General features: G+C 37.5%; 1 protein-coding gene across 3 annotated transcripts in view; it reads right to left on the bottom strand.

The window, feature by feature from the left end:
• The window catches only part of ANO10 (anoctamin 10), a 115,839-nt gene that overhangs the window by 55,126 nt on the left and 40,561 nt on the right, over positions 1 to 20,152 (bottom strand). The window contains exon 12 of one of the 3 annotated variants that reach the window (XM_021386322.1): positions 2,620 to 2,736. The exons of the other annotated variants lie outside the window; for them this stretch is intronic. Within the exon in view, the coding sequence (XP_021241997.1) occupies positions 2,641 to 2,736 (96 nt within the window). The 3' untranslated portion in view covers positions 2,620 to 2,640. Of the gene's footprint in view, positions 1 to 2,619; positions 2,737 to 20,152 lie in introns of those variants that run through there. 3 annotated transcript variants of the gene reach the window in all.

Genomic DNA, 20,152 nt, shown 5'->3' with positions numbered 1-20,152 from the left:
TCTAAACACAAGCCAAAAGGTTGGGATATAATTTACCAGCATATTACAAAGTCACTTAATTCACATCTGAAGGACATGGTTTCACATACTTAAATAATGTGTTCTTGGGACTGCATTTGCATTAAATTGAACTGATTTTTTTCACACGTAGCCAAAATAGAGTATCAAAACCATAGGTTACTCTATGAGCATTCTGGTAGATGAATACTGATAGAAGTAGGTTGGGTCTTTTTAATTTCCTTTCTGGGGCTTGGGGGTAAGTTTTTCCTGTTCCACATTCCATTGCAATTGCTTCAGTTGTGAAAAAACAAGAGGATCTAGATGACGGATAAATTCATGCTGACAATTATCAGCCATTTCTGTTTTTGTTGTGTTTCTATTAGCTTTCTAATAATCCATTTCAATACAAATGTAGTCATCATTTTAGCATTTTCCAAGTTAATATTAAGTACAAAATTACAAAAAGAAAAATACCATAGATTATATAGAGGCTGAGCAATCTGAACTGGAATCAAGAACTATTTGCCAATAGCACTCTACATTTGATAACAACATCAGTAAATTTTAACAGAATACTACAGTCACATAGTAGAGTACAGTTATCCTTAAAGGTGAGCCTGATGAGGCCAACATAATAATAAGTACCTACTAACCACAGAGAATCACACTCTATGTCCCACACTCAGTCTCACAACCCCCTTGCATGCAAGTTTCCAACTCCCAGAAGGAAGGACAAGAAGACCATCTCTGCGACAATGGTTTCTATTACTAGGCCAGGTATTGTTGCTGCTACAGAGCCATTTTTTTCCCTCCCCCCCAGGTATTTACAATCACAACTCTATTTCCTGAATAATTTCATGCCTGAGTAACACATTTGTTTTTATGGCATATCATTCAGCCTATGAAAGACCAGAAAGAATTGATATACAGAGAACAACCCCAAGAAGGATGTGATACACAGAATACAGCACAGAAAGTTTATGCCATCACTGCTGATCTTATGCCCAAGCCAGAAGTTCTCATCAACACTAACAATTAAGAATTAGGAGCAATCAACTCATACTAACATAACATGCATTACATTAACTGGATATTGGTTTTTGCGGATATCATAAAACTTGGCTAATAAAAAGGAACTATTTTGATACAGTATGTTCAAAGCTTCAGAAAACACAACTTGGTTTTACATAACATTTTGATTAAATAGCTTAAATAAACCAGCACAATATCAATTAAATAGGCTTATAACTCAGACACATGATAGAGCTCAAAAATACCATGTGAGGACAGTTGTCCCTATTTGAAAGCAGTATTTGAACTATTTCATGATTACACAGTACCGATCAGAATATTCAGATGATGATGGTTTGGAAAAGAAGTGAAATAATTTCTGGAAAAAAAAGTAGTAAAGCAGAATCACAGAATATCTTGAGTTGGAAGGAACCCACAAGGATCATCAAGTTAAGCTCCTGGCTCCACACCAGACCACAGGGTGCTATTTAAAAGGCTGATTTGGTTTTCTGGCTTTCTAAGTTTCTAAAATATCCAGTAAAAAAACAAATACCAAGGAAGGATCCTACATCTCCTGTTTATGCCATCAGCAAAATGCACAGTGTCTTTTTCTAGCTGGACCTAAAGAGAAGCCTTTGGGAGACTGCTGACATTGCAGAGCATCACATGGGTACACAGCTACTTCCTTGCAGAAGCTGTGCTACTGAAATCACAAAGCATTTGCAAGAAATGGTGACAAACTGGGACAAGATTGCTGTTTTCTTTTGTTAACACTGCTTGGGAAACTCACTCCTCCCCTTCTGTCCTACATCTGGAGAGCCAGAGGGACATCAAGGAGGCCAGAGGGGAACTATTCAGGGACCACACAAGGAAGGGGAAGCAAGGTCTAGGTGAGAAGCGATCCCCCTTTAAATACAGGTTTATTTGGTTCCGGACCCAAGTTCAAATGCAACAAGTTCTGGTCAGAGACAACTGCCCTGGTAGCGCCAGGTAGCCAGGCCCTGAGCACCACACAGCTATGTCACTGTGATGACACATGGGGGTCATGGTGACACCTGAGCATCTCTCAGCAGAACCCCCTGTTCAGTTGGAATTCACCTGCTGACTGGCAGGGTGAAGACATGTTCATTGCAGAAATACGTATATGTGAGAACGCCCATCAAACTGAGATGAGAAAAATAAAAGTTGTGCCACCTGAATCAGAAACATCACCTGTTTCTAAGCCAGATAAGCTGGTTGAGTCCTCAGGCTCCCTTTCTCCTGATCCTGCAGGACAGAATCAAGGAACAGCTTAGGATGCTGCTCTAGCATGGATAAAGGAAGATAAGGAGTCACTAACTTCTTCTGATGAAGAGGAACACAAATGTTTACCTCACGTTTCTTCTGAGGAGAACAAAGCCAGCATCTCCTCAGCTCTCAGCTTTCCACAGCTGGCAACTGGTTGAAAATGACCGACTTAAGATGATTTGGTGGAATCATGGTGGAAACGTTGAAGAAATGTTTAAGGTTTAAGTTCTGAGAAGGAAAAGACCTTTGAGAACTTTTCAGACTGAAAACATGAAAAGCTTCATTTGTCAACTTCATCTATATGGATTCACTAAAATACACCATGAACAAAAAAGATCTCCCTCAGATGCAGCTCACAGAAGGGTACTTCAGTTGCTCCACACAAACAACTCTCACAATATTCTGGTGGGAGGGACGGAGGTTCCAATACAATAAGCCCTGGTAACAAAGGAGATGAGAATGACAGTAAGCACTCTGATCTTCATTTCTTTCTCTGGCTGTTTCCATATATTTCAGAGGTAGCATTGATGAGTAGGAGAAATATGGATAAAGTAGATTTGGGTTATATCCCAGTTTGAACCCATGGAATGGAAAAATAGGTAGATAAGGATATGATGAGTCTATTTAGTTCAATGTATTTGTTTTAGTCAGCCTAAGCTGTAGGATTAATCTGACCATAGAACTTCTTAATATCCATGTTTGTCTTTAGCAATTCAAAGTCTTACTTCCTTGTACTGAAAGAAAGCAAAATACAAACTGACAGCAACTAGCTTTTCTCCTTTGCATTTTTTTAGTTACTCTTCTACTCTCATCTTCAAGAGAGATGATCCACAACTGTCTGAACACTGCCAGCAAGGAGCCGCCCTTGGGAGATGAGAGGTGGCTGCCCCTGCCCTGCAGAGAGACCTGAATGAGAGCCACTTGAGGAGCAGACCAGGTACCAAGCCCATGCAGGGAGCAGCTGCTGGGCAAGACAGGAGCCTGCTGGCAGCACCAAAGGAAGAAGGCGCAGAGACAGCGGCACCAATGGGGTCCCCACCACTCAAGCACCCTAAGAAAGCCACCACCCAAGCCGGAACCGCTCCAGCCCTGCCAGACCCTGCTGCAGCAGCACAGAGGGAAACGTGCCAGCCTCTGGCCCCTCCCTGCTGCCACCAAGCAGCAGCCAGACTTCAGGTGCCACTTCTGCTCCTCTTCCTCAAATGGGACCCAGGTTTACAACTGGCCCAGCGCAGCAGGAGCTTCCCCGGCACCCACAGGCAGCAGAGCGGCAGCTCCTCGGGCCCTCCTCACCTCATCCCTTGCAGTGGCCATGCTGGCAGCAGCCATGCTGGGGACACCTGATGGGCAGCCCCGTCCTGCCCCAGTGGCACCTGCAGCTCTCACAGGGCACATGACAGGGATGGGCCAGCACCCTAGCACAGAACCTACTGCAGATAACAGGGACAGCAGCACCAGTTATATAGGTTCATAAGTTGAGAGCTCACAGATAGGTAGTTCTGGAAAGATGTTTGAGTAATAAACCTGTATTCTCAGGTCCTTTTTTCTATTTATTTACTTAATGGTTCTGGAAATGAAGTGTTTGAACAATAAACCTTTTCAGTTGTCGTGTCCTTTTAGTCATTCATTTGATGGTGAAATTTCAGAATCAGTATTTTGTCTCTCAAAAGGAAGCAGAAGCAATGGTTCTAGCATCAACTTAATGTTTTTATGCAAGAACCAAGCTCTAAATTCTTAGCTTAGGAGTAACACAAACTACATAACATTGGCTCATTCTGCTATAAAATGCTTTTCTCTAAACAATTCTCAATAGAAAATTTGGATTTATTTTTTGATACAATGCGCATCACAAATTAAAAGGCTAACAAGCTTTGAAAAGCACTATGCTACATAAACTTCTTTTATCCCTCTGAGTTCTTTAATTGCACACAGTAACAGAATCTTACTGTTGGGTAAGATGATTTGGATTTTTTTTTTCCCCCTGAAAGAAACAAAACCTAAACAACAACAAAAACCCAAAGCTATAACTACACTTAAATAACTACTAGTATCTGTCAGAGACTAAAGTCAAAGACACAGATCACTCCCAAATACAAAATGAATAAGGGTAACTTTCTTTTTTTAAAATAATACCGAGCTGTAAATTAGGAATGGAGAGCAGCTTCAGCAATGATGACATATGGAAAACATTAAAAAGAAAAGATTGAAAGTGAACTCAATGAAAATACGAAGGAAAAATAACCCAAAATTGAAACTACAAAGCATACAGTTCCATGCAATTAAAGAAATATCTGCACAAGTATTTTATTAGGTCGGGAAGGATATCTCCCTGGTAGACAGCAAGAGAAAAACGCAGAGGTAGTTGAGAACTCAAGACCAGAAGTCACTTTTCTACCATCTAGACGTTTGGTGAAGAACTTAAGGCACAACTTGCTTCCTGCAAAATCAGGCAGAAGTTCTCTGTGGACAAGTATATACAACCACTCCGAATATGCACATACACACAATCATTTGAAGAACAATTACGTCGACATTTAAGGCTATAAAGATGAATGAGGCAAACATTTAATCTTCAGACTTCTGACTAGAGACGCAGTGGCAGAATAAAAAGAGGGAAAACAGATGCATATTAGAACACTACTTCTATCAACTCTGAAAAACATGAGGAATAGAATTTTTCTTTAAGAAGTTTGGAAACATTCAAAAAGAAGGAAAAAAGATATGTCAATGTATTTTTACTTATTCTCTATTTTACTTCTACATTAGCTGATTAACCAGTTAAGTGTTTATTCTGTTCTTATCTCCCTTTCCCTATTCTCCAATCTCCACACTTTGACTGCAAAGTATAAGTCCACATGTAAAAGCAATTCCACATTAACAAACATCTATATTTGATATTATTAAAGGCAGTACATAAAATACACTTTCCTTATACTGAAAGAAATGAGAATCCTAACCATTCAGTTCTGGTACTACATCTCTTAGTCTTGCTTGCAAAAAAAAGAAAAAAAAAAAGAACCCACTCTTTAGAATCACAGAATATCCCAAGTTGGAAGGGAACCACAAAGATCATTGAGTCTAACTCCCAGCTCCACTCAGCATCAACCCAAATTCAAACCCTATATCTGAGAACCTTGTACAAACGCTTCTTGAACTTTAGCAGCTTGGGGCCTTGTCTAGGAAGTGATAAAATTGCAATGAAATCAGGGCACTGATGCAGAAATACTATGTCTTGTCATTTACTGCATACGATAAAAAAAAAGCCCAAACTTTTCAGAGCAGTCAAGGGAAATGCTGCATCTGGAAAGGGTTTTCAAGAGCAGGCACAGAATGGGAGAAATCAGCTTCTCAAGAAGTGGTAACTCAAGTAAGAGATCTGGGTACTGATTAATCATTATTTTAATGTTATTGCCTGGACTGTATAGCAACAAAGCCCAGTATTGTATGTCCCTGGTAAACGGAGAAATCTGGAAAACACAAGATACTTCTCCTACTGTACTGGTTGAGACCAGTACTGGAAAAGCCAAATCTCTTTCAGGCTGGTGTCAGAAAGTATTTTGAGTTTATTTCTAAGAGCTACTCCATTTAGAAAATAATATAGTACAGTAGTTTATAAACCAATAAAGCAAGTGAAGCGTGCCTAAAATTTTAAGTGAAAACCTACCAAACTAAAGAAGAACAGAAATATCTACATATTTTCATCTTGCAGAAAAAAAGAAAGAAAAAAATACATCTAGTGTTCCCCATTTAAGGAAAAATGTCAAGTAGTAGGAAAAGTTCACAGAAGGACCATCTGAATAATCAAAGGAACACAGGAACAAAGTAAAGAAGCCTTTATTTACTTTAAAGGGTAATTAGATTAAAGTATGCAAATGAGATATCAAAGGCAAAAAAATCCTAAGCTTAGAGTAAATGACAAGAAATTGTAGGAAGCCAACTTAAGAAACTCCAGTTTCTTAAGAACTGGAAGGATGGTTTATACTGGAAATTATGAACCGAGGATCACAGTTTTTACTATTCCTGTAGAAGTATGAATAATTTTCAGCAGGTTTTTTTTTTTTTTTTTGAAGAGTAAGCTGTAAGCTCAGCTACTAGATCTTTCAAAAGCAAGAACTGAAAATATGTGACAGAAGTCATGTCAATGGTAAGACAAGCAGAGTAGTTCTGGCTTGAAACCTGGCATCTTTAGAAACACCCAATACCAACATAGTGGGTGGCAACCCTGCCCAAGGCAGGGGGGTTGCAATTAGATGAACTTTAAGGTCCCTTCCAACCTAAACCATTCTATGAAATATATTATTGTTCAGATGATTGTAATTTCTTACACAAATGTGTTTAAAGCTGAAGACCCATTTCAAAATTGACTTTTGTCCTCATGCCAATACTTATAAAAATGTAAATTCACGTTTAATAATCTTGTAGCTTATGAAAGAAATTTGGTATCACACAAGATGTTTTTAATCAATAGCCTTATACTCTGTCCAAAATGTTACAGATAAGTAGTTCAAACTATTTAGTTTTAGACTGTTATATAAACAAATACTTGTAAAAGTGTTCTGCAGAGGCTGACCAACATAAAGCAGAGAACTGATTTTAAACCAAGAAAAATAACTTCGAAAAGTAATATTATCTTTGGCAGACTTAGATTAGTATTTTGAAAAACATCCAGTACAACATTCACCTACAGCACATTCTCACTGAATTCCTATTTAGCTGAAAGTCAGATTTAAGAGGTTGTGTTATACATCAAATTGAACCCCAGAGGACCAAAACAAGAGAAACACTGATTATTCAGTTTCAGCTCCAGTCACCTCATTTTTACTGATAACTTATTTGAAATCTACTGTAACTCCATTAAACCAACATACCAAATATTGCACACTCGCTCCAGCATAAGCAGGTACACTCTCCAGAGCAGCAGCATAAAACTGGAATTGTAAAACTGTGTAATTCCTTGCAAGCTTTCCTATAACAGTAAGAAACCTTTGTCATTTTACTGCAGTAGTGAAGGGAATATTCTCCATTTTAAGAGCAGAAAGCATTCTGACATTAACATTTTGGTGCTAACTAAAGAATTAGCCAAATGTATAAAACATATGTTTTCATAACTGCAAAGTGAAGAATGAAAAAAGCAACTATTAAGAATGGTAAAAATAATAATAAAACCCTTGGAAATGGACTGCTTATATTTCAAAAGATGCACAACTCATCTAATTAACAGTGAAATAAGCTGTCCTTTATCTGAGACTGGGAAGGGTGAGAACAGACTGAAAGTGATGGCAGTAGGAAGGAACCACTGGGATAGCAGCAGAAAGAACAAACAGGCCAAGAATTCAGACAGTCTCCTAGTATATGATTCCAAAACAAGTTTAGTACTTCACTTGTGTTTTATAATTGTTTTTTTTCAGTTAGATACAGGACAGAAAAAAATCTGTTATCATAAATTAAGCTTGATGATACAGAATTCCTTGAAGTCTGGAGAAGAATAACAGCTGACTGTGCTGCAGAAATCAAGAAAAAGCCAGTTCTTTAGAAGTATATTTCCAGTCAAGTCACAAGAATGTTTGGCATTGGTGAAATTTCAGTGATTTAATTTGAAATAGGTGGTACTGAGCAATGAAAGTGATGGGGATTTTTTTTTATTGTCCTGTTTCTCCTGTACACTCCCCCCCCCACCCCCAGAAAAAAAAAAGGAATCAAGATTGTCAGAGCATTTGAAAAGAATTTCAAATAAAGGACATGGAACCTGCAGAGAGAACTCATACAGAAGATGAGACCCTTCATAGGATGAACTGTGAACTCAATCATAGGCAGCCAGCCCTTACTGAAGGGAAGACAAAGTAAAAGGAAGATAAATTTATCAAACCACTGAAAAAGATATCTGACAGCCCTCCTGAGATGACATTACCTTGGAGGGACTTAGCAAATGGCCTAAGCACAAATTCCACTGATTCACATAACATGAATGCAAAAAAAAAAAAAGTCAAATCAAGGAGCACTTAGAGAGTATAAGGGAACATGAGAAAACATCCGACAAGTCATACAGCTTCAGCAGTTAACAGGCTACTATGTACAAAAAAAATGTTTAGGTATCTTAAATACAACACTTCCCAATATACTTTGGAAGTTCTGTTAGTAAAATATGCAACAGAAGATATTTTCAAGATGTAGGAAAATGTGAATGTATAAGAACCTCGAATATTACTTCCTAGAATGATTTAAAAGACCTGCAATAAATAAGACATCCATTCTTTATTCAGTTCCCAAATTAAGGGATTAACAGGCAAGTAGACCTGAATACTAAAGTAAGAGAAATATTACCAGTTAGACAGTAAGTAGATGCTAGCATCTACTTAATTTGGAACAAGAGAAAACAACTTGCAAGACAAATAGGAGCGTGTCTCAAGATGCAATAAGAGAGGAAAGAAGAAAAACTGAACAGATTGGAGCTCCCTAACAGAATTCAGGTGGTATTGTATGCAGCTATAATTGGCAAAGGTATTTTATTTTTAACCTCGGAAAATGTGACAGTGATCATGAATATGAAATAAAGCAACTGTGAATGAAAATTATAATTTCTAAATGCTGCTTTCATTAACAGCTTATTCTACAGATAGAAACTTTTCATGAAATACAAGACTTGGAACTTGCATAAAAGCCATCAACGACCTTTCTTAAATGCCTTGGCAAACTGAGCCATCTTCTCCTTTCCAAAAGAGGTAAGGAGACTGAGTCATCCATTATATCTATATTAGAAGTGGCATTACACAACTGTAAGAGCCTTGCCACGCTTACTTCGAGAACAGGAAAGTAACTAGTGATAACCTCCATGAGAATAAATAAGAATAGTTCTCTTCCATTCTTCCTGGGTTAGCAGAAGAAGGATCACTAAAATATCTCAAAACAATTTGACCTATTAAGCGTCACAGTATCCCTTTAAGGTAACTAAAGATAATTGCCCAGTAAGAAACCATAGGGTTAAGCCTCTCACCCTGGGCACTCCGGGATGCTTCAAGTTCAGGCCAGTCTGAACCACTTCTTGTCTACACTTGCCTCAGAATTCAAGAATAAGCTTATGGAATAAATCAGTCATAAAAATGACAGTATAAAAGCAGAAACATATTTAATGATTTAACATCTGGAAGAGTTCAATCCTTTGGCGATACTTTTATTGCAGATTTCCAGAGGTTAGCCCATATAGTCATTATGCGCTGTTTAAACAGACTAGAATTATTACTTCTCCATCTGGATTAAAACTCAGGCTCATTTTCTTATACCACTATAAAATATTGTAAGATATTATGTGTTCACTTTTTTCTTGCAAGCATTTTCCATATGCTCATTAATTTTATCCTTGGTTGTTTTACCATTTCATAACACATAACTGCTAATAACGCAACAAGAAATCAATCTAACACACAAAGTACCTGTTATATAACAACTTCAATAGTTTACACTCGACTATGTGGATTAGCACTGCTCTGCAAACATGCACTTAAGTCACAAAACATAAGACACTTCAGTATTTTCTCCATCCTTTCCTTCCAAGAAAGTGCCAATGTGCAGATGCAAATGTGGACTTGCATCTATTGTGATAAACAAGTTACTTTAGTCAGAACAAAGCAACTCATAAATTAACTGCTGGCTATGTGCTAGCCTATATTTGGTTTCTGAAAGCAGTATAAAGTCCTGGTCCAGATCTAGATTTTCCAGTAACCATTTCTTCTCTCTATGCCATGAACTTATGAATGGAGTTCTTAAACACCAGCATATGCATTGCCAGTGTTACGAAAAAACCCCACGCATGTTAACATTCAGGCACAAATACGTGATTGCTGTCCCTACCAATGTCATTTCAAATGAAATTTGGGACCTCCTGCTACAAAGCCTTTTTCCTCAGTAACCTCTACAACCAACATCCTCTGTTTCCTAGATTTTGGTAGCTAATGAAAATAAAAGCAAAGGCAATTAAGTGAACTAGTCACTCATACATCAGATGTCTCACAGCTCTTCAAAAATAGAAATGCATATATCTCAAAAGTCTCATCTCAATATATTGATTTTAATGGAAAAGAAAGAAGACAGGCACTGCTGTTTGCAGCAGTTATCATTGCATTATCTAAAAATAGACGCTTAACTCAATACGTACTCTGCAATCAATGGACCCAAGACTGCATAGGATGTGGACAATACTTTCTTTTGACCGCTAGGTCAAAATCTGAAGTCAGATGGGGTACAGATGATGAGAATGCTCTCCACAGTAAAGAATAACACGCAAAGCTACTAAAAAACCTCAACAAATGAAAACACAAGTAACAACAAACAATGGTAAGAACATGATGTGCATGCACGTAGGAGAAAGAACACCTTTATACTTATATAAATATAGAACAATTTTATGCAACACTAGTTACAAGGTCATTCCCACAACAGTCTGTAAATCCTCATTTGTAAGCCTAGAAGTTATCATACCAGAAATATCTGATCCAAATTTTAATCCTCTCAGCTCACATAATTCTACACAAACTAATTATTTTCTATTGAAGGACCCTATTTCCATACAGCAAAGTCTATGCATTTGTTCACACTCTCCATTTCTTCTCTAAAGCTTACCACAAAACCATTAGTTGAACTCTCCTATGGAAAACTTTCCTTAAATTTGTAGGTAATAAGAAGTGAACAGTAACGAAAATAGATGTGCGACATCTATGATTTCAATAAATACACTGGTTTCCATATCTTCCAAATTTCTTACCTGTTATTTATCTTTAGGCATCCTGCTTAATTATAACACAAACGTTTGAGACAGGAGAATATATGAATAACAAAAAGCAACGCTGTGTAAAAAGACAATTCTTACTGCATTGCTGGGTGACACAGTGGTTACCACCTGTCAGGCACAAGCCATAGACACAGCCTCCAAGGAATGACTCTATCCAAGCATGTTCATCAGGTGCATTCATTTTTAACCACAGGGTCCGATAAACTTAGAACTGGAAGAACTACTTTATAGTTCTGTTATCAACTGTTGAAGCCAAACGTTCAGATTTTAAACAGCAGTAACAACTGTGCATGCACATTACAGAGACATTATATCTGTTACTCTTTGTAAAGATCTGAGTGTTTCTGAAAACAGTATAACCAATTAAAAAAATCCACGATTCTCTTGTCATCTCCATTAGTTGCTTTTGTTACTGGAATGAGATCCATCTGTCAATTGCCACTATGGCAAAGGAGTAGCATTAAAGTGGATAAATGCACTTGATTCTATTGACTTTTAATTAAAATCAACTAAACTTCTATTAAGCTTCCAAACAGACCTCACACTATCTCATCAGAAGTTCACATTGTTGTCCTTCTATCTGTAGCCAAGAGAGATGATACAGTTTTAAAAACAGAAAGACGATAATCTTCTTAAGCAGGAGAAAGCAATCATAGCTGCAAAATAACCATGTGGCTCCCAAATGTTTAACAAATTACTTTATGCTTTAATAAGCTCTCATACCATATTAGATAAGAATTTAAAATTAACTGGCCCCGTGCTAAAGATACACATTCTAGAACAAGTTGTTTTCTTATTTTTTTTTCCTGAATTGATATATAGAACAAAAATTAGTTCAGTCATCTGCAAAGACAAAAACTATGTGAAGCTCCAAACAAGCATCATTCCAACACACTGAAGTTTAAATTATATTTGTAATTACTGAAACCCAAGTTTTACTGCTGTGTTGGTATAAAAAAAAAAAGTTAAACTGAAAAAAAATCCATATCTGTCAACTCAGCATTTTTGTATTAGTTGCAGTAAGCCAAATGCATCTCAAAGGCAGAGAAGTTCCAGGCTGACAGTGCAGGCTGCTTTATGTATGAAGCATATACACACTTCCACAAGTGAAAATAAACAAGTGTCTTAAGTCTCATTCAACTTTTTGCCTGGCAATCTCTTTTTCAAAAAAAAAAAAGACCTCAACACTGAGAACAGATGGAAATTAAAACGCTGCTTTTTTTTATATCCTAAGAATAAAAGGAGACAATGACATGAATCAGTTTCTCCTTTCTGACAACTACCACTGAATTATTTCACTCGTAGCTTGAAAGACAAGCAATTTTTAGTACTTCACCTGTACACCATTCACAAATGCAGACTGCAAAAAATCCATTTTGTCCTCTGTTTGAAATATCAAGTAAGAATCTCTGCCTGACATCATGTACCTGTTTACTCAAACATCTATGCCATAAATACACTATCTGGATCTTTATCTTCCAAAGAAATAAGACAATACAGTTCTGAAGCAAAAACTATCCTCTGAAAAGTTACACATCTCACTGAGGCCTTCCAATATTTAAAGAGAGATTAGAAAGGGGGAAATCAACTTTTTATATGGACAGATAGTGACAGGGCAAGGGGGAATGTTTCTAAACTAAAGGAGGGGAGATTTAGATTAGATGTCAGTGGAAGATTTTCACTGAGAGGTAAGGCTCTGATACAGGCTCTCTGGAGAGCCTGTGGATACCCCATCCCTGGATGAGTTTAAGGCCAGGCTGGATGGGGCCCTGGGTAGCCTGGTCTAGCAGCTAGCAACCTTGCCTGTGGCAGGGGGTAGGAACTCCACAATCCTTGAGGTCCCTCCCAAACCAAGCCATTCTACGACATATACAAAAAAGAGTTTCTAAGAAGTGACAGAATTCTGAGTACTCTCATGTATAAATGTAAAATACATGAAGTGGAAAGTTCGTACAATAGTAGTATATTTGCCAAAAATACGTAAGTAATGCACCCTAAAGCAATAAGCAACACCACTCTTTATAAGGCTGAGTTCCTTTTAACAATTCAGCATGGGCAGCACAAACTAACACTCAAAAAGCTCCTTCTCCATCATAGAGATGGAGATATCACAGTATCAGGAACACCATTTAAACATGCAACCGAGTAATAGCAGAAGAAAAGTTCCACTGCAGTTATTTCTCATCCCCTTTCATGTCCCTTTAGACGTAAAATAGCAAAGAGGATCTCAGTAAGCATTTCCCCCTTTGTTTAAGACAGAGTTTTTTAATAAGCATATAGTGCTTTGAAAGTTTCCCCTTCTCTGTCAAACTGCAAGAAAAACACACGTAAGGGAGACATCTATCTAGCACAATTCAATGCTTCAAAATATTTATATCGAGCAGCTTTTATTTAAGTTTGAGATAAGGGAGAGAATTGTGTTATCACATGTAATCATTAACTGATTTTTCTATTATTGAATATTCCTGCAGAGAGACAAGTGGGAGAGATGACCAGAGATCTGCCCACCACTAATTCATAACTGCTCAAGTCACTCTTTGCATGTGTTCGTCCATTTTTTAGCATTCATTCCCTTATGCACATAAATATACCAAAAAAGCAGTCAGTGCAATCCCTCATCTCATACTGATACAAGCAAGAAGGTGCTTTTTTAGCAGTCCCCCCAAGCACTTTGAGTAGCTTTTGCTACAAGCCATTCTTGAATTACTCCCTTCAACAGCATGGAGAGGTGGATAACCACAAATAGTTTTCACTATTTGACAAGAAACTGCTGCAGGGCCACATCAACCAAGTTATAAAAATCAAAAAGATGCCAGAGACCAAGAAAATGGCTTGAAAGCCTGTTTTCTGAGCTCTGGAGAGGAGCCTCATGCATTTCAAAAAACTCTGCATTAAATGTATAAAAATGCAAATGAACTCTACACCTTTTTCCTACACTCATCCCCAACCATCCCAGCCCTTCCACAGAGAACTCAGAAGCTTCTTTCACCTCTTCTCAGACGCTTTTCACTGTGTTATTCTCCTCTCCTCCTCATCACATATTTTGCACTGGCGCCTAGAGTTTCCCAAAACCTGTGTTCTGTACTCAGAGCACTGACTCTTCCTCCACTCTCTGCAAGACGTGAACTTTTCTGTTTTGCCTTCAGCAAAAACAAAACAAACACCTGCCCTGCCTAACCCAAAGCACTCTGGAGAGAGTTGTGCTGGCAGCAGTGTCAGACTGCACACTACCCAGAAATCACCATCTTTACCCTCACCTTCTGAATCTCCTCCACACAGTCCTTCCTCCTCTGCCCTGCCCACTTCTCAAGGGTTTTGAAATTGAAGAATGTTAGGGCTGCTTTTAGAAGATTATGAAAATAAATGCTATTGTGTTACTTCAGAACAATACATACAAAAATCCAATGTCCTGTCTTTAGAAGAAGATATAGAAGCTAAGACAAGTGGATGATGATAGCTTCCACCAGCGTGCCTCCAAGCAAACTGCTGCTTCACGGCTTCTCATGCCACAGGCTGTATCTGTATCTTTGGGTTTGTCTTCTTGTCCATAAAACAATTTGAAAAATGTAACCGAAAACATATCGATTATTCCTTGAGACCTGATCACTTTGCAGCACTACTAGAGGGAAAAGGACAAAAAAAAAATCTGTTTTCATCAAGAGACTTTTTTTTTAAATCACCAAATTTGCTCTGTATGCAGATGAACATCCCTCACCAGGAGACTCATCCTAACAACATACTCAAAAAAGGCATATTACTTCTAAGCAACTATTGCCAAAGAGCTTTGACAGTATCGATCAAAGCTAGCATTTCTGTTTCATCATTAGCTTCCTTTAAAAAAAGACCAACTTGGACAACAATTTACTTCTCAAAATATCTTCTAGATGTTAAGATAAAAAGACTAATCTGTGCTTTAATATATAAATATATTAAATCTGAACTGCAGAGGAAGAGAGCAGCTAAATTAAACCCTTTGGGGTTCCTGGCTCTGTTGTTTTGCCTGTTCTGTTTGTTTTTGTTTGCTTGCATGTGATATAAATATTGAAATATTTGGCTCAAAACTCTTCTGAGTATACACAGGAGACTTACAGAGTCAGTTCAGTGTCAAGCAGAGGAAAAGGAGAGCAAATGACATCCCGTCTGCTTATGTAATATTTTCCAAAGTTTGCTTCCCACAGTTGGGAATCCAAAATAGCATCTCAGCTGCGTTATAAAAGAATTCAAAAGAACCTTATCATTTATCATAAAATGAGTACATATCAGATAATGAGGAGGAATAAATTAATTCCCCTGTATCAAGTTCTAAACCCGTCATCATACATTTTTCCACATACTTTTAATCAACAGGAGAAAACATGCCTGCAAAGGGAAAATGAAACAGAACACAGGCCTCTGTCAGACCATTTATTTGTGCTTAGGAATTTTCCCAGCTACTGAGATAACACGGTGATGTGCACAGGATGACTACTTACCTTCATATATGATTAAAGCCTGCTTCTTCACTAAAAATCTGTTATCTACTCAAAGGATCGGCAGCCTAGTTTTTCTGCATTGCAAACCAGTATGTGTCTACCCAACAATAAAACAGGTTTCGTTCTATTCAAAACGTTTTTCAGTATCAGGTGAAAAACTGTTGAAGGGCTCCGATGACTCTCATTTCAAGCCATTACAGACCCGTTCTTCTTCAATGAGCAAAATCATTATTTTCCTTATTCCAGCACCGCACCTATGTCATTGCTGACAATAAATATCTACCTTTTAAAACTACTTTACGTCAAATTTCATTGAGTTTATTTTTTGCATTCCAAACATCCTGTCACTGGGGAAACATCTGTGGGCAGGAATGCAAATTATCAATTATGTCTGGGGAAGTAAAAAAGAAAACATGTAAGAATTTACCATTGTTTTTCAAAAAACTCTACAACTGAAACCAGTTTTCAGAAATATTCTGAAGTTCTGTAATTGTTTCAATGTGTTGGGCTTTTTTTTCTTCATTTAGTGTGTGACATAAAACACTCCACAAGATTATCTTTTATCAGATACATTTCCCACTGACCTTGACTAAAATCCACCCCCTGCCCCCTGCCAACAATACTAAGGGAAACCCAGTAGCTGAATATGGTTAAAATGCTAATGCAGACAGACTTTAACAATTAACAATAAACAGGAAGAAACTGTTTTGAGCTTTGAATACCCTGGCAATTCAGCAGGAAGAATGGGCAACTTCCCAAATAACTAAATGCATATTATAAATGTTTAGTGCTTGTCTAATCATGAAGTGACACTAATATGGGATAAAGTATGAATCCATACAGCCAGGGTTATTCCAACATAATTTCTTGCAGATGCTTTTATGTTGCTTTGGAGGCCTGTTAGATTCTTGATCCATGCAGTACGCTGGTATAATTAATGCACTGCATCACCACACTGGTATCACTCTAGCTTCCTCAGATTAGAAGTCAGAAGCAAACCAGAGCCACAAAAAGAAAGATGAAACAAACAGCTGTTTAAGTTTTCAGGTAATGGCAGTTGTCCAGACAAATTTTATTTCTCTCTCATTTTAAGATTCTTTTTGGAGCTAAAGATGTAAGTAACATTGGAATTTATTCAATACTAGAAGTAGAACAAGGATATTTAAAAAGAATAATTTTAACAAAGTTAAATGGTTTTTAATTTTATAATAAGAATTTTAAGTTTTTTTAAGTTGTTAACATTCTTAATGTAAAATTAAAAACTACTTAACTATGTATTTTTACACCTCCTGGATTTCAAGGTTATTTTTGAAAAAGAGCTATGATAACTCTAGATGTAAGACAAAAACAGCCACCTTTTGAGCAAAGATGGTGAACAACCCTGTGCAGTACAACACTGCCAGTGATGATAGTGATGTTTTCCTGGATGCACCCTAAAGAACTCTGTAAGACAAAGCCAAGTCACTAGCTTGATAGCTAATACGGAACTTAGTTCAAAGTGCACAAGGTTATTCAGTAAGAAACAAAAGTATTCCAGGTAGAACTGAGTGCCTCAAAGAAGAGACATGGTTAAAGAACAAATTGCTACAACAGAATAACATATGCAAAAATATGTTTTTTCGAAGATGTGAAATGTCCAATTCAGACAAAACCTGACTTGTTTTTTCACGTGGGAAGATAAACGCGAGGAGTCATCAGTGTGAAATGACAAACTAGGACATGAAAATGTTTAAAAAAAGCTTCTCATAGTTAGTCCTGTTTAGTACCCAAAAAGAACATACTGCTATTGAGAATGCACTGCCTCTTTTCTCCTGTGTTTGCACAAGCAATCATCACTCAGCAAAACAGTGCTAAATGCAGTAATGGATTTGCATTAGTATGTTAGAAAATACCATTACAAGAAAACCTAGGGAGTAAACAGATTCAGAAAACAAAAGATGAAAGCTACAGTTAAAAAAATGCTGCCAATTTATATCTTAGGGTGATAACCCATATATGGAGCATAAAATTATCTTTCTCATGATAAACTCCATTTTCATAATTAGTTCTGCCCCATAAAGTGCCTCCTCAATCCCACTCGCTATATTTTCTCCTTGCTAACAAGATGTAAACACAGTACCTCCCTTTTTTAGAACCCTGGCTAATTAACCATCAGCTTGACAATCTATACATCTGTCTTATAGATGTTTCTTGCAGTTTAAACAAACTAACACTACTATAGCACTTCGGAATAGTATCAATTACTGTTATGCAACTGAGTTAGCTACAGTTTTAACATAGTTCTCACAGTTTTAAATGAGAAAGAAAGAAATGCTTTTCAGTCAGGGTAAAGTAGGCTGAAAATACATTAACAAGCACCACTATTGACAATTTTTTTAATAGATCACCACAAAAATGATCCTTTTCCATCTGTGTATAACTTTTCACAAACAAATTTTTATCAACAGTGAAATCACTGTAAAGTACAGAATGCTTTAGTGATCAAATATGAATGTGACCCAACATGTGAAGTAATTAATTCTGTAATGAATATATTGAGGTTTAAATTCAAATACATGATCAAATTGCATCTCTAATATACACACTGTCAAACTGCTTGGACACGAGCATGTGGTGCAAAGAAACTTTCAAAATAATATTATGAATTAAAGGGCACTGTAATAAATTATTTCCATGCAACAGCAAACTTCTACTCTCAGGATTTAAATTAGAGGATAAATCAGCGAGCTAAATTCACTACACTGCTTCTGTGCTGCAACTCTTACAGTCATTAATATAACGCAAATTACCTGGATCACGCACTGCATAGTGCTTCCGTAGATGATAACTACACGTTTTCCAAGTATTTCCACACTCTGCCCGTTTCTGAGTTTTTCCTTACAATAATGTCCCAGGAGTGCTAGGTTATCTTTATGTTAGTTATTCCAAGACAACCTATACAGAATTTGAAGGTCATATACCCTTGATTTCAAGTTAGATAAGCAAATATATGTAACTTATAGTAACACGTTTTGAATGATACAGATATAGAAATACTCTCAAACTGATAAGTAGTGAAGCTGCCTCTGACTATGGAATGGAAATATACAGACTGATTCAGAAGAACTAGCTTAGTCTATAGATAGACTTATTGCTGGCGGAAGCAAGCATGAGTTACACATTAGTAATATGATCACTGTCGGCATAGGTTCCAATCTAGGGGAAGAAGACAGCATTAACTATAGTAAGCTGACCAAATTCCAAATAATGTATTCATACTTCTTCTATTATGTCAGTGAGGTAAATTAGGAATTTGAATTCCTCATATTTATTTCACAGATACATAGACTAATGCTTAGCTCTGCTAAAAACAACTCCATTGCTCAGGCCAAGTTCCCCAACTCATAAATACAGAATAAGTGATTATGGTTTAAACCAATTTCAGTACATTTAAATATTTAAATGATTTAAATACCATTTAAATATTTTGGTATAAAAATACACATCCTTCTGTTCAGAATGAGGGTTACTCTGAAACTAATGCCTCCTATTTTATTATGTTGGCCCAAAACATCAGAGGTCAGTAGACATAGGCGATATGGCAGTAGAGGCTGAACCTTCCCACCAATATTCTGTTAAATTTTGACGCTGAGCAACAAACAGCAGCACAGGGTAGTATGACATAATGGCATCTGACATCAAATTGTGGATGAAAGAAATGGGTGGAACTAAATTACTCCAAGTGGAGAAAATGGCACCCACTGAAATTCACTGAGGCTTCCTGAATATCCATACCTCATCAATTTACAGAGAAGGATGTGCTGAGGGACCACATCAAAGGCTTTCCCGAAGTCCAGGTAGATGCCACCTCTCACCCTTCCCCTGTTCACCGATGCCCTCACTCCATCACAGAAGGCCACCAGACCGGTCAGGCAACATCTGCCCTTGGTGAAGCCACGCGGGCCATCTCGGATCACCTCTTCCTCTCATATGTGCCTTAACATGGCAGCTGGGATAATCTGGAGGATTCTGAAGGAGGCGACTGCAGAGCATGAGAGCTCCACAGCTTAGCACTGGACGTGGATTTTGAGTTTACAATTTTTTTTTCATTTTTCCATATTCGTTTTTCAACACATTCTCCACCAAAGTCTGTGGCGGGAATCATTACAGCCAACTCTATCAGTCTCAGAAGGGATATGCTGTTTACGCAACGGCATTCACAGCACACGTGACAGCACATACTGAACGTGACATTTCACTGGAGGAAACGGAAACTGACCGCTCTTTTGATGGGCATACACTCAGAAGTGATCTCCGGTCAGGATTTAGAAGCATCAAAGGACTCACAGATCATCATAAATTTATAACAAACGGATAAGATGGAGGTAATTCTCAACCCTTTCTGAGACCTTCGATTAAGTTTGCTGACAAGACTCCACTTGGTTTTGTTCTTGCTGTTGTTTTAGAAAAGGGAAGAATGAAAAGGGAAATTGGAGCGGGCAAAACTTTTCACAGTCAGCATTGTTTGCAGTCATTCTCATCAGTGCAACGTAGAAATCAAAGGCTTCTGTAATTATCAGAACAGGTATAACTGATGCAAACACTACAGAAGCAGTGGAGC

Source organism: Numida meleagris, chromosome 2 (genome assembly GCF_002078875.1).
Source record: "Numida meleagris isolate 19003 breed g44 Domestic line chromosome 2, NumMel1.0, whole genome shotgun sequence".
Lineage (NCBI taxonomy): Eukaryota > Metazoa > Chordata > Aves > Galliformes > Numididae > Numida > Numida meleagris.
The sequence above is the reverse complement of the archived record's forward strand: the minus strand, read 5'-3'. Positions and strand labels throughout refer to the sequence as shown.